Source organism: Lonchura striata, chromosome 5, assembly GCF_046129695.1.
Source record: "Lonchura striata isolate bLonStr1 chromosome 5, bLonStr1.mat, whole genome shotgun sequence".
In the NCBI taxonomy this organism is placed as follows: domain Eukaryota; kingdom Metazoa; phylum Chordata; class Aves; order Passeriformes; family Estrildidae; genus Lonchura; species Lonchura striata.
The window spans coordinates 17,881,745-17,897,146 of NC_134607.1; the positions used below are offsets into that span (position 1 = coordinate 17,881,745).

At 40.4% G+C, this 15,402-nt stretch overlaps 1 protein-coding gene across 2 annotated transcripts in view; it reads left to right on the forward strand.

Annotated features, from left to right (window-relative positions):
• DENND5B (DENN domain containing 5B) overlaps positions 1–15,402 on the forward strand; it is a 107,941-nt gene that overhangs the window by 37,989 nt on the left and 54,550 nt on the right. The window contains exons 2-4 of one of the 2 annotated variants that reach the window (XM_021539994.3): positions 4,447–4,512; positions 8,709–8,818; positions 13,999–14,665. In XM_021539994.3, the coding sequence (XP_021395669.2) occupies positions 4,447–4,512; positions 8,709–8,818; positions 13,999–14,665 (843 nt within the window). The remainder of the gene's footprint in view (positions 1–4,446; positions 4,513–8,708; positions 8,819–13,998; positions 14,666–15,402) is intronic. The other variant, XM_021539995.3, reaches the window with a different exon arrangement.

The window sequence follows — 15,402 nt, forward strand, 5'->3', positions numbered from 1 at the left end:
GCCTTCTTTCCACAGATGCTTTGGCACCTAATACTCCCCAAGGCATTAAGGGAAGCCAAAGGATTTTGGTTCTGGCAGCCTTTGTAGGGATCTGAGCTAAATCTTAGAGGCATGGTAGAAACCTGTGCTTTGAGTTTTCCATTTAGAATCTAGTTGGGATCTAGAAATTAATGCTTGTCCAAGACTTTGGATTTGAATCCTAAAACTTTACAGTGACCTGGTGATTGGGTCCTGCTGTCAGCTTGCTGTGTTTTCAGTAAACTTGGAAACTAGCCACAAAATTGGCAGGAGTGATAAAAAATTAAATCTGGGCATTTGTGCTTTTGTCTGAATAGAGCTCTGCTGCAATCAATAAAACCTAAAGCTGTATCTGACTAATCTAACTAGTAATGATTTACTTAAGGTTTATACAAGCATAAAGAATATTCTTCACGTGGCTTACACGCACGATTACTGTGCACTGATGCACTTAATGATCCCTTCTGTAAACTCACTGGCATTCTTCAGATTGTAGATGAAGCTTATGTTGTCTAACACCTATAGCGATGTTCATGGAGTAGTTACAACTGATCTTTATTTCAAGATTGTTTTTTCCTTTTAACAATGTTCTAACATTTCTAGTTGACAAAAGTCCTTCCCCTCCCCAAAGCTAATAATAACTGCATCATCCAGCATGGTGTATAAATGCCTCGGTCCTTTGGTGACAGCTTTGCTCACTTTCAAAGCATTTGCAGCAGTATGGTGATCTCCAGTCACCATGGTACAGCTGGGTTGAAGCAGCTGAGAGCAGTCTGCAAACTGAAATGGTTTTCAGGTAGCTCTTAAGTGGAAGTATCAGCTTTGAAAGATGAATGTGGCCGTGTGGGCAGCACATCCCTGTCTCTCTGCAGCTCCATTCCTGCTTGCTGCCCTTCTCCATCTGGAAGCTCTGGTCATTTCAAGCCTTGCCTTGAGGGTTCTTGTGACTTTTCAGTGTGCAGGAGGTTTTTTTCTCTTTTAAAAGGATTCAGTTGCTGAAAACTGGAGGAAGACTGGCTCTTGGAGACTCTTGTAAGGCCAATTCCTTATTGGCAACAACTTACACAGCAGTTGCTCAAAACTCCCTGAATTAACGTTTGTGCTACACAAGGGAGTGCTTCTACTTTATGCCAATGAAAGAGCTTTGTTGGCTGCAAGTAGCAAAGCTCTTTCTTTGCCCAACCCTTTTCTCACCAAGACCACATATTAACTAAGTTTTAATAAAGCTAGCAGCTGCAGCCTTTGACAGATGACAGTTGCCTTCCTGTAACCCTGTGTTTGTAAAGGGTAAAACCCTGTACAAAGGGAGTAAACTCACTGCAATGGGGAGCCAGTTCTGGGCCTATCCTTTCTAAATCCTCCTTTTGCCCCACTGAGGGAACCAGCTGTGTAAACCTCACAGGTGTGGGCCAGCTCTTCAAAGGACTGCAAGGAAACTGTCCCTTCTGAGGGTGTTTTAAGTATCCATCCTGTGTGCCAGTGTTGGGTTGGACTGTGCTGTTGGAAGAAGAAGAATCTTCCTCAAACTGGGGTTGGCTTCCCTCTGGTACCAACAGCATGTGGGCAGTGCTGAGTGAAAACCAACCATGAGTCCCTTACATCTTCTGTGTGGCTCAGGACATCAAGGGATAGCTCTTGGCAGCATCAGCAAGGAAGGGCTTCCTTTAATCTGGGGAAATCCCACTTTAAGGTTGCCAAGTTCAGGGAACTGAGGCCTCAAGCTTGTGTGAAGTAGGTAAAAAGAAGGCTTAACCCCTGGGTTTAACTGGGTGTTCTAGTTGCAGTGTGGACATCTTCATGTTCTCTTGATGTCAAAGTTGTTTAGTGCTGAAAATGGTCTGGGTCAAATTAGACTTCCTTCTTTTCTTATACTGATTTGCAAGCTGAGTTTAATTTGGCTGGAAGATGTTATATAAATGTGGCTTTGGTGAAACTGCTTCTGGCTTCAAGTAACAAGACAGCTCAAACTTGCCATCCTGATGAGTGGAGATTAATATGGGTGCATGATGTATGTGCACTGCAGAGTGGTTTAAAAAAACCCTAACTTAACAGCTCAGTTTAAAAGGTAACTGGAATTATAAAAATAAAGCTCTTTGTCCCTGTCTTAAAAAAGCCCCAAAACAAAATTTACTGAAAAACTCCTCTTTCTTTCCTGCTTTGTTGCACACAAACCTCAACAGCAGTAGACCAGGATAGGCCAAGGATCTCTGGGGCATGTTTCCCTAGTTTGGGAGCCCATACTTGTAAAGGCAGTAGGAGAAGTATGAGTGAATTCCACACCTTGATTTCTAGAGAAAATAAAGGCCCAAAGTATAACAAATTCCCTGTACTTATAAGTACAGGTCAGGTTTTATACCTTCTCCACTGTTGCCTGCTAATGCCTTTAGCCTTTGGAGACAGACTCCAAGGTAATTGTATAGGAGCACTATGCCTTGGTCACCTGTTTATTAAACTCCACCTGCTCCACTGCAAAAAATCACCCTAACTGACCTGATTTGATTTTTTGGATTTGACAAGATTATAATGCAATTTTGGTGTAAAAGGGATGTTGCAATTCATACTTACTCACTAATGTAGTGACATGTCTGTGATCTCTTGGCAGCTGGGACTTTAGGCTTTTAAGACTGATGGTGTTGATGCTGGATAGTGTTAATCATGAGGCAGATAGTTTAGTATTTTAATCAAGGACCAAAAGAAGATATTATGGCAAACAAAATTTCTCATTTTAAGAGCCTTTCCTTCTTTTTTTTAGATGTACAATGACTTGTTTATGTGAACAAATCTCCTTTTTAATATAATTTTTAAAATACTGCATGTTTCCCAAGTGTAATTAATTTGTGGCACTAATAGGGTTTCATTACATTGTGTTTGTGTAAAGAATTAGGTGGTACACCACAGGGGAGTGTATATGGCTCTGTGTTTGTATCATTGTTGGCAAGTTGACTTCCTGTGCAGGAGTTTTTACATCACTTCTGTGGCTGCTTAGCCATGTGATTGATGATAATAAATAGTCAAAGAACTGAAATGGGCATCAAACCAGAGCCTGTCCTAGAGCATCTGGTTATACGTTGTTTCACAGGTTGCTCCTTTTCATTCTTCCTGTTGCAGAGGTGCTGGCTACCTCTGTGGAAGCTGAGTGCCAAATTCCCTTTGAATTAAAATCTTTAGGGGAGAGCTGAAAGGACAGCCAGGCAGAGAGACTTTTAAAGGTAGTGTGGATATGGGCCATTTAGCAAGAGGTATCTCTCTAGTTTTGACAATTTTTTTTGTTTCCTTTAATTTAATACTTATGCAATTTTTTAGTTCAAACAGCCCAAAATTAGAATGAAATTACTTGAAACATATGGGGTGGAGAAACATCATCCTACAGATTCAAATATGGGCTATCTTCAGGTGCCTCCTAAAGAAAAGACAAAATAATCCTAAAATACAAATTAATGTCTAAAATTCTCTATTGAAAGAACTCCTGTGCCCTTTGCTGAGGGTTACCTTCCCAAAAACATCTGGCATTGGCAGAACTATGCTCTCTACACTGGTGTCTGGATTAACACTCAAGTGGGAGGTTGTAGCAGGACTACTCTGAATTTACACCTAGAGAGTGAATCACCAGAGAGGTCACTGGTACTGTAGCTTTAACATAGGTGCCAGCTCCATAAAAAGATTTAGCTAGAGGAGGATTGTGTGGTGGCTTTGTGTAGTAGGTGAATGTGATTTTTTTTTTGACACTGAAATGCCAAGGCATCTGTGGAAACATTTTTGTTTGTCTGTAGGGGATGAGCAAACCAGTTAGAAGAAGCCTCAGACATGCTAGCAGGAAGCTCTTCCTTTAGAAGTGGTAGCTGTTGCTGGAACATGTTAAAGTTGTTCATCCAAGTTCTAAACATAGCTTATTTATTCAACTTTTAGTCTAAAACCACCCAGTTATGAGACAGCAATGATGAATAGAGTGATTGGATAACTTCAGTAAATCCTGAAAATGGCATGCAGTACAGGATTGAAGGCGTAACAACATGGCTAACAGTATTATACGAAATAAAACTTAGTGGTTTTCAGCTGAAGGACTGGTGTGTTTTTTCCCCTGAGTTTCTCAGGCTCTAGAAGGGCTCAATATGTGAACAAAGATGTATTTCATAATAGGGAAGCTGTAAAGCAGTGTGTTGTTTGAAGTACTGAGAATTTAATCTTGTTACTAATTTTGACAAGTATTTCTGCCATGTCTGTCATTGCATTCAGCACCTCTACAGTAATCCAGTCCTGGAAGGTTTTATTTATGGTGTGGATTTACCCTTTGCCAGTAGTGGGGGGAAGTGAGATTGTGAGGGGGAATATTTAATGTCTGCTTCATGTTTTTTCCCTCCCTAGTACATTGCATATCTTTTCATTTTGCTCATACTTGCTTTTTTTATTTCTGTTTGTTATGTTGTGTAGTCTTGTACCAATATCTGCAAGCAGATCTCCATGGCAAGAGCTCAGACACTGCAGACAAAACCTCAGGTAAAGAGGGGTTAAGGATAAAACAATGATCAGGACCTCTCTATTTCTTTATTTTCAGTCTTCTAACTCCTCTTGAATCAAATTGAAAATCACAGATCCAAATCAAAACCAAACCTCTTGGACTTCTTAATTATTTTACCTAATTTAAGTCAATATTTTGAAAATTTTGTTCTCTTTTCTTGAAGCTCTCTTGGCAGATGTGGTTCTCCAGCAAAATCCCACTAGTGATGTCTCTATATTGGTGGAGAGGAGACCATGCTAGATATCTGTCCATAATAGACTGAACAATATCTTACCATTTTACAGGATACTTGCCCAGAAATCTAACGAGGCTTAGTTATGTGGATTTGTGAATTGAGTGGACTGGAAGGTTCAGCTCCACCAATTTCTGGTACAGAGAAATAAAGCTTCCTGACACCTCAGGGAAGATTATTTTGCAGTCTAGATTTAAATAGCAGTACTGGTGAGGTTCACATAGACACACACCCCCAAAAAAATTCCAAATAATTTAGGTATCTTGATAGGGCGCATATCCCCCTATGGTTTCCTGCTTAAATATGATCCATTAATTCCTCTACATATTGGCATACAGAAGGCAGGTTAGACACTGCCCTCCTCCTCAGCCTCTCTGAAATCCACTACCATCTTACAGACAACTCAGATTTTAAAACTTTGGAATTAAAACTGGTTTGTCTGCCTTGTCCCAGTCCTCCCTTTCATATCATCTCCATCCTCTGCTCTGAGATTATGAGAATGTGAGGTCAGAAATAAAAACTTTGAGTTAATGTCCTTGAACTCTGATCAGCCTCTCACTGCCACCTTGGCATCCTGGGGAGGCATGGAAGAAAAGCAGCAGACTAGTTCTGCACTACTTAAACTAACCAGTCCCTAGGCCTGACAATTAACAGCTTGCTTGCTCCCCAGCCACGCACTGTTATTGCTGTGCCCACATTGTTCTCTCACTCACACATTGTGTATTATCTGCTTCTCGTGCAGGGTCATCCTATTATTAAATAAGCTTAGCAAAATTCCATCTGCAGGGAGAGGCTGTAGCTGGGTGTGCTGAGCTCTTTTAATTCGAGGTAGCTGTCACAGAGGTGGTCACCAGGAGCACTGTGCATAGCTGTGCTCCCAGTGCATTCCTCTAAAGGAATAAAAGGTATTTTTGTTTCTGTAGTCACAGGCATTCCTGTCTGTGTTCCAGAGCTTGGGAGGAGTGACAGATAGCTGGCATTCCCTGGAGCAGAGGTTGGAAGATACCTCTGCCTATTTGGTACAAAGCTTTGTGTGCCTCTGTCACTATGACAATTAATTGAAACAGAGCTGTTTAAACCTGAAGAATGCTAAATTTTGACATAGGATCACTCTTATGAAAGTCATCATTATTAACAACTTAATGGATGTAGCTGCATTTGCCTAGTAGTTGTATCCTTTATCCAAAATATGGATCAGGCTTGTTTTCTGGTTTTGAGCATTTTTTTTGTTTTGAAATGAAATTAGCATAGTTTTTTCTTGATCTAGCATCCATTGCTTCACCATTTGCTTTTAATTTGAAACTAAATGTCCCTTTAAAAGCCAGCTCCTTAAAGGAAGGCACAAGTTTAAGAGTACCATTAACAGGATGTACTATCCAAATGAAATGGAAGTTGAATCTGACATGTTTTACACAATTTTTAAAAGTACTTGAATTTTTTTTAATATCCTGAAAAGCAAAAGGGTTCAATTCAAACCCAATTTTTAAATTTGCCACAGAGTTGTGCTGTTTTCATGGTCAGCACGCATCAAATACAATGTTCCTGTCCATATTCATAGTACTGTTATCTGGCCATTAGTATTTTAGCAAATGGATTAAATTTGCATTTAATACTTGGTTCACTTTAAATGTGCCTTGCTAATCCTGTTTGGAAAATTAGCAAAGAAGCACTTAAAAGCATGTGGGGAGGTTTAATGAAAACTCACTGTTCATCTAGAATAACAGATAAGTAGATTCTCTCTGCCACATGTGACTCAGCAGTTCAGCACTCCCAAGGCTGAGAGCTGATAGTATCAGGTACCCTTCAGTCCACATCCCTTCCCTCATGTTTGCCAAGGAGATTCTGCTCCCTGTGGTTCTCTTCCAGCTGCTTGTCAGTGTGGAGCTGGCTGTTGTGGTTCATGCTTTTAATTTGGTTTTGGTGAGAGTTGGAGTGTTTCCTGCTAGCTTGGGCAGATGATGGCATTTCACCCTCACACACAGGCTGCTCCTGTCACATCCTTGTATTGGTTTTTTCCTAATTTCGTATCTCTTCTAAAAGCTTGCCCTGCTTGTCTTTCTGTGAGGCAGCTTTGTATGGAGGGTGCAATGTCGTGTCCTTTCAAGCTAATGACAAGCTGATTTACTCTAGTGTGGTGTCTTGGCTCTTTGCTTTTCCCTCATGGTCACTGATAGAGAGAATTGCATTTTCTCTATGTGTGTTTTGCCTAAGTTTATATTTTTCTCAAACCACTGGGATGATAAAATGCAAACACTACAGAGACTCTACAAAGGTAAGTTGTTTGTGACAATTATTTTCCTGGATAAAATGAAGCCATGTTGTCAGCCTACAGGGACATTGTAACTGCTGGTTTTGGGCAGCTGAATTTCTTATAACAGTGCTTATGCTTGATAACCAAAACATTTTCTTTTTTTTTTTTTTGTCATGAGAAAGGAAACCTTCAAAGAAATTTAAACTTCAGCAGTCACTTACTGCCAGCATAGAGAACTTCATTAAGTCATCCACATATTCTCTTCTTACTTTTAGTAGAAGCAACCAAATAAATTTAGTATCAACTACCTGCCTTTCTGCCAAGCCACAGTTGTAAGGTAAACTCTGTCAGATGTGAGAATGATGGAAGATCTAATTGGGAGATACCTTAGTGCATATTTGTTTGATTATTCAAGCATGCTAATTACTGTTTGATTCTAAGAGCTAGAAATGTTGCTGAGTATGTCTAAGTACATACCTGGAGAGAAAATTTTTGCTGCCTTTGCTTGATGGGATCTTCATTTTGTGACATTTTCGGAATTGGTGGATGGCAGTGTCTTTAATGGCTCTGCAAAGAACTTTTGGACCAAAATAAGAGATTATTCTACTGTCATGTCATGAAATAGATTTATGGACTCTGCTTTTGGTGTACTTGGTCTGAGCTTGCAACTGATTTTGAGGATCTTCATAGATTATCAAATCCTACCATTAAACCTGGCACTGCCTTTTTGCTACTAAAACATATCCCCAAATGCCACATCCACATGTTTTTTGAACGCTTCAAGGGTGATGATTCCACCACTATGATGCTGCAATATGTCTAAATCCTGTGTTCAAAGTAAGTATTGTATAAAAGTAACAATATCTTTGAAGTCTTAGAGATGACTTGGGAAGAAAACTCCTTCTCAGAATGCACTTGCATATGAGTGCTGTTGGAAGAGCTGGTTTTGTGTGATAGTGTAATAGTTGGTCATTTAATGAACAGATTTGAAGAACTCTTTGTTTTGATTACTGTTTTTCATGCTGTAGACAATCCAGTGGGGGTAACTCCATTAACAACATCACTGTGAAATACAGTATTTGTATGCTGATAACTGGATGCATTTCTTCTTGAAGTCTAATTTCAGTCTTCCTCTTTGCACTTGCTGGATTCTTTGTGTGGAGAATGTATGTCCTTGAAATTTGCTGTGGAAAAAATAAATGTTTAATTGTCAGATAGGACTTGTAATATAAAAATTATCATCTATAATGAACACTTGAATAATTTATAATAGCCAAGAGGTGCTCATATTTTTATTGACCTTAAAGACAGCTTCTAACAAACCTGAGGGAAAGTGCTTTTTCGCTGACTACGTAAAGCCATCTCTAGATACTCAAGCTGTAGGAAAAGGTCAAGAATCCAGCTGATTGCAAGGTCTTTCTCTGTAAGATTTCAGCAGTGATTTTTCTCTTGACAATATATTTCCATTCTGTAAATACTAAACTGGAGGCTGTGTTGCAACTGCAGTAAGATTTTGTGGGAAGGAGGGTAAGGTCAGACAGAATGGGAATCTTTTCTGTTTCTCTTTTAAAAGTTGTACCTCTGAGAGTCAAAATACCAATCAGATTTGACCAAAAAAAAAAGGAAACCCAGGTCAGTTCTCTCTGAAACCTCACTGCTGTTTTGAGTCATTATTTCTTCATTTGTTGCAGGAGAGAATTTTGACCAGAGTCCCCTAAGAAGAACCTTCAAGTCCAAAGTTTTGGCCCATTATCCTCAGAACATTGAGTGGAACCCCTTTGACCAGGATGCTGTCAACATGGTAGGTAGAGAAAAGCTCTTCTCAAATTGTTACTGCCAGCATCAGCCCTTGAGAGGTTCCTGGACTATTTGCAGCCAGCCCTTGTGATGCTCCTGTGATGCTGTGGCTGTGGTGCTTCTGCTGGGACTAAGAGCGCTCCCTGGGCATGCTGCATGAAAAGCTGTAGAGGAAGAGGAGTTGGGAAAACACAGAATACATTGAGGCACAACAAAATGCTGCGTTTCCTTGTTAGTTTTAAGTGTGCTGAGTGATGAAACAAGTCCAAGCACCATCCCAGGGACTGGGTGAGGAGGGGTGTGGTCACCTAGAATACCTATCCCCAGGTAGGAAGGAGGCAAACCAAGGAATTTTTAAGATACTGATATCCATGTGAGATTTTGGAGTACGAAACACCTTGATTCTGCAGACAAGGGAAAGAGGAATCTTTATGCAGAAGCTGGAACTTAGCTAAAAGCCACAGCTTTTGCTGGATCATCACTTCTAATGGCACCTCTGCACCAATGTATCTCCTGTACATCTCTTTCCTCTCAGTTATATGTGATGTGAGCATCTGTGTGCCTGAATCTCATGGACTGGGAAAGGAGGGGAAAAAGGGAGTTCCTGGAGTGGGGGCAATGACAACTGAAAGACTGATGATCCACTGGGAATTTTTCTGAAAAGCTGGTAATTAAAGGATGATTCCAAAATCACCAAAACACTTGTTAAGAGCATAACCTGACAAACACAACAGATTCTGTTTCAGATAAAAAACAGATTTGAGCTTCCCAGTATAGAAAATGGTATATATTTCTTAATTTTAAAGTAACCAGTTGTTGTAGCTGTTTTCAAAAATGTGTTTTGGGTCTAAGTCAATATTAGAAAATTAGGGAGGCCCTTCCCCCAGTCTAGGTTAGATAAACTTTGCTTTTGAGGGAGGCAGAACAGCACACCACCTGCTTCAAAGCAGAACTGACCTCATTGTATGGGGCAAGTCAGAAGTCAGGAGAATCTCCTGGCCCTCACTCAGCAGATGGAGAGATGGGGAATATATAAAACCTACATTAAGTTATAAATATAAATATATAATATATAATATATAATTATAATATATAATATATAATATATAATATATAATATATAATTAATATATAAAACCTACATTAAGCAAAAAATGCATTTGGAACTTCCCTGCAGTCATGAAGATGTAGAAATCTGGAGTTCATCTCAATTTCCACCAATTTTATTTTTAGCATTCTGACAAATATTTAGCAGGAAAGCAAAGGAGCTGGGAGCAGCAGTGACTGATACTGTGGCACTGCACTTGCACAGAAAGGCAGAGAGATATGAGCCAGCCACTCCCTCTGCCTGCTGACAGCTGGGGATTTCTGTCTTCTGCTTCCAAATGTGCACTGCTGGAGTTGGGCTGGTATTTGGGCTGGTCTCCACATCACTGTGCTGGTACAGAAGGCATGAAGGACTCAGAGCAATACTTCATCAGGAGTTAAGATGGTAATAGCTCAGCTGCCAAGGCTATTTATGCCTTTTAGTTCTGCCTTTGTGTTGGGGGTGTTCCAGTAGGAAGTGATACAGGGTGTGCAGCAGGAATACAACAGCTGGAATTATTGTGTTATTTGTCTCTCACGTTACAGTGGAGAATGTCTAATATTCATGAAGTGTGATCACAGTATTGGACAAAAATGGAATGCTAAAACCAGCAAGAGACCTATTAAAATAATTGAACTGAACTGCACTGAGCACATCTTTCATTTGCAATGCATCTTGGAGAAAAAAAAGGCATTTACTAACAGCAGCAGTATTTAATGATATTTTAAATTATCTTTTGGAAAATTTCTTTATTGTTTTGATCTGAAACATCATTTAAAGTAATACCCACCTCCATGGAATCTCCTGAGGCAATTATTGGCCTTTCTGATCTTGCCTTGCTGTATTAGTTCTGCCTATGTGTTTGCTTTATGTGAGCTTCCAGAAGCAATTTTCCTCAGAGAAGAAAATGCATAAATCCTTGAAGGGTAACTTGTGAGAACTCTGGCTTTGCTGGATGCCTAAGGAATTTCAATTGCCTTCTGGAACCATCCGATTGTTTTAAAAATAGCCCCCTGAAGTTCCAAGCAATCAAGCTGCAAAGGAGTTATGTTTTCCCTCTGTTTCAAAGCACATGTCAAAGTACAGAGTTCTCTTTAACAGGGAATTGTGTCTTTCTCCCTGCTGCTTTATGTGATTATCCCTGCCTAACCTCACACACCATCTTCTGTGACCATTCTGCAAGTGTTGTACCAAACTAAAGTTCTCAGTAAAGAGATAAAGAAATTTTTAGAATACGAGCTTCCTATTTTAGCCCTCTGATTCATCAAGGTATATAAACCTTTGCCTGTATTTCTGAAACTCAAGGAAGCATTATCTGTTTAATGTCTCATGTACTGAAATACAAGAATTAAAGCTTGCCTGGTGGCATTTGAAGGAGCAGGCTTTAACACAAACAAAAGCACTTTCTCTCCACCCCCTCACCCACAGTGCAATTTGGGTATGGAGCTTGCTGCCACAGCATGTTGTGAGCATGAAAAATATGTAGGGGCTTAAAAAATGAAATAAAGATATAGTGGAAAAGAGGTGAAGCAGTGTTGGTGGGCAGTGGTCCAGAAGGGGACTTCTGGTTCAGAAATAGCTGCAAATGATGATGGCTGGGAGGAAGCAGGGATTATGGGGTGTGTGTGTGTCCTGCCTCTGTTCTTGGGGAAAGGGTATCTCCTATTCAGGACTTCCAGAGACAGGTTATGGATTAGCTGATACCTCTTTATCTATCCTGGTACAGCTTCCTTTTGTTTTAACAAACCATCCTGGTTATAAACCTTATTGCAAATCTGGTGTGATTCCACAGTTTTCTGCTGATGGATATCTTTAAATAGTAAATAAATTATTAATAGTAAATAGTTAAATATTACAGTGCTTGGGAAACCAAAATCCTGTCCTTTGATCAGTAACTTTGGGTAGTTTTTGGTGTTCATACAAAGATGAAGTGCAGGTGACTGACTGTGTTCTCAGAATTAGTGAGCCAGATTCACACCAGCAGGCTAAAATTTCACCCCCCTTAGTACATCTCAAGCTGCTCTCCAGCACTCTCCTGTGGCATGTGTGACACAGATGAGATGGGAAGTGATTGATGTCCAAGGCCTTAAGATGAAAGTTTTCATGCATTAACCACAAATTCAAAGCATTGCTGGAAAATGATTACAGGCTCTTCCGTTTGATCTTAGCTTCTTAAGTGACTCCTGGTCATTCCTCCCATCTTTTTTTTTTTTTTTTTTTTTTTTCCCCTGTGTCCTCTTATAGGTCTAACAACAGCAGGAGTCTCTGGGCCAAGGTTTGCAGCCAGTGTCTTAAAAGGTCAATATTCTGCATGTGTCAAGTTGTGGCTGAAACTTAATAGATGGGCATCCCTTTATGTATGCTTACCCAATATATAAAGGACAAGGGAATAATAATTAAGTCTTGGAGGAAATGTATTTTAACAGCCTTCTGAAATAGTCTCAGCTGATATGACTTTCCCTGATGCATATCTGTGTCTGATTGTAATAGTATAGCTAATTTGCTTGTCCAGGTATTTTTCTGTGAAGTGAAGAAAATTTAATCTCTGATAGCATTGAGATTTAAGCCTTTGATTTCAGCCTGGTTGGCTTTGATAAGGCTTACAGCCACCATTGAGATCCCACATTTTAGAAATAAATTTTTATTAAGCAAGCCTGCCAAAAAGTGATGCTAAGAAAGATATTTATTGTGGAGAATAAATTTAAATAAAGTATGAAACAAGGATTTTTACTACTTCTTTATTGGAGAAGCCTTAACCATGGCACTGCTCTTAATGCCTCAATAAAAACTATAAAGCTCTTGAATAAAAATGTGGCTGCTCTTCAGAAATAGTTCAAGCTGCCATTTCATACTTTGTGTCAGCAGAGCCCATCAATTGAATTAAATTCTTCTGCCAACTTCAGGCTTCTTATTTCCCTATGTATTACCTTTTTGAGCTATATATGAGAGCTGTCCTAGATAATTTAGGAACCTGATAGCCTGTTGTGGAGTCTGGACCACTTGCCAAATTCCCAGCTTTACCAGGTGTTGAATGGTCTCTGCAAGATGCACTGTTGAAATTCAGGGTAGGATGTGCCTGAAAATATATAGTTATTTTTCCTGACCTCTTCTAGCATCACAGGAATTTACTCTTGGTCAAGATGTGAGACATTAGGAGATGTACTCAGTTGTGCCTAGGTTCACATACTGTGGTAAAAGTTGGCTTCTACTGTTGCCTTTTTTTACAAGGAACACTTTGAAGATTCTCCTTCTCTACTTTCCTTTTATTTCTTCAGACAGTACAAAGAAAGCTATAGTCCTTTGTTTATAAATATACTTATTAAGCTAGAATATGAGGAGTTTCCTACAATTCAAACAAGTTTTACTGGATGTTTGTTATTTTGTATTAGATAGTTGATAGCATTCCCAAAGAATGTCTGGAAAAATGCCTTGATTTATCACTAGAGCCATGGTTCAGAGAAACACCCAGCGTAGCAGAATCACTGTAAGGGGTTTTGCTGAGTGGTAAATCAAAAATGAGGCCTTCATAGATTTTTGGGTGTTTCCCTCCCTGGCCCTCCTTTTATCCAGCCTAAGCTATTTGGTAGCACTTAGAGAAGAAAGTAAATGTAATAGCTGCCAGTCAGCTGGGGTTTGGTTTGTTTGTTGTTTTTTTTCCCCCCAGAAAATTAGGGAAGATCAAAGAATTCCAAGGAGTCTATGTAATTTAAATCCAGTGGTATAAGATGCTTCCTTCACTCTCTGATTTTCAAGTACTGTGGGCATGATATATCCAAATGAGAGCAAAGCTGGATGTTTTTATATGATACTTAAATAAATGACACAAAGGCTATTCGGCAGTGAAAACAGTTTGAGCAAGTAATGAAAATCAGTCATAATGACTTAATGGATGGAATATTTTTTGAGGGTGCTTTCCTTTCTTCAGTCATGTCTCCCTCTTAAGTAGCATCAGTTGTTTTGTTCTTGGATGTTTTTTTTTTTTTTGAAGGTAAATGGCTTGTTGTGATGCAGAGGATAAAAAGAATGTGCCTGCACAGCAGAAATGCAAAATAAAACTGTCTTGGGTGACTCTGTCTATTTCTTTTTTCCTTTCCTAGCTGTGTATGCCCAAGGGGCTGTCTTTCAGGACGCAGGCGGATAACAGAGACCCGCAGCTGCACTCGTTCATCATCACCAGGGAGGATGGCTCCCGCACCTACGGCTTTGTGCTCACCTTCTACGAGGAGGTGACGAGCAAGCAGATCTGCACGGCCATGCAGACGCTGTACCAGATGCACAATGCGGAGCAGTACAGCAGCGTCTGCGCCTCCTCCTCCTGCAGCATGGACTCCCTGGCCAGCAGCATCGACGAGGGCGACGCCACGTCCCTCGCCAAGCTCCAGCGCTACAACTCCTACGACATCAGCAGGGACACGCTCTACGTCTCCAAGTGCATCTGCCTCATCACCCCTCTGCCCTTCATGCAAGCCTGCAAGAAGTTCCTGATCCAGCTCTACAAGGCAGTGACCTCCCAGCAGCCACCCCCTCTGCCCCTCGAGAGCTACATCCACAACATCCTCTACGAGGTGCCCCTGCCGCCCCCGGGGAGGTCGCTCAAGTTCTATGGGGTTTATGAGCCCATCATTTGCCAGAGACCTGGGCCCAACGAGCTGCCACTCTCTGACTACCCTCTCAGGGAGGTCTTTGAGCTGCTGGGCCTGGAGAACCTGGTCCAGGTCTTCACCTGTGTTCTTCTGGAGATGCAGATCCTTCTGTACTCACAAGGTGGGTACTTATCCAGCAATGTCTGTTTCCAGCGGGCAGGTCCTGGGCATCTGCAGCCACAGGAGCTCATAGAAATGTCATGTTATACAGAGCCGAGGTTGATTTTTGAAATGTGAGAAAGCACTGAAAAAATGAGAGAAATGAGGGTGTCCTAATGAAAGCAGCAAATAACTGTTTCCTCCAGGCAGTCTAGGTGCTGCTTAATTATGCATTGTATTTATCATTAGTGGCAGCTAGCAATAGAATACATTTGATTATTATCCTCACGCTGCCCTTGATCATGAAAGACAGCATGAAATTAATCCTATCTTCTTAAAAAATACCAGCAGAAAGTAGTAAATCTTGCAGAAGACACTCTCGCTGCTACTTTGTTTTTCAAATTTCAGCAGCATATCGATTCTTGCCTCCTGTATGATGGATGTGTTCTTGTTAAAACACTGAGAGTGTTTTAGCCCTTTGAGGCTGAAGATTTAATGGTGGGTTTTGCAACTGAATGGAGCTACTGGTCATTCCTTTTTAGTCCTACTTGAGGTATTTGGGAATGTTGCTGACAAGGATGCTGGTTCTTCTTTTTGAGACACTAAGATTGCAGTTGGCCAAACATTGGCAGAAGTTGCTTGCACAGAGCCTGTCCATGCTCCATATTGAACTGTGCCACCAAGCTTTGGAAAATCTGGTTTTGAAAACTTTTTCTCTAATGGTTGTCTTTCTGTAATAGTGCAACACTCTGCTGCAGG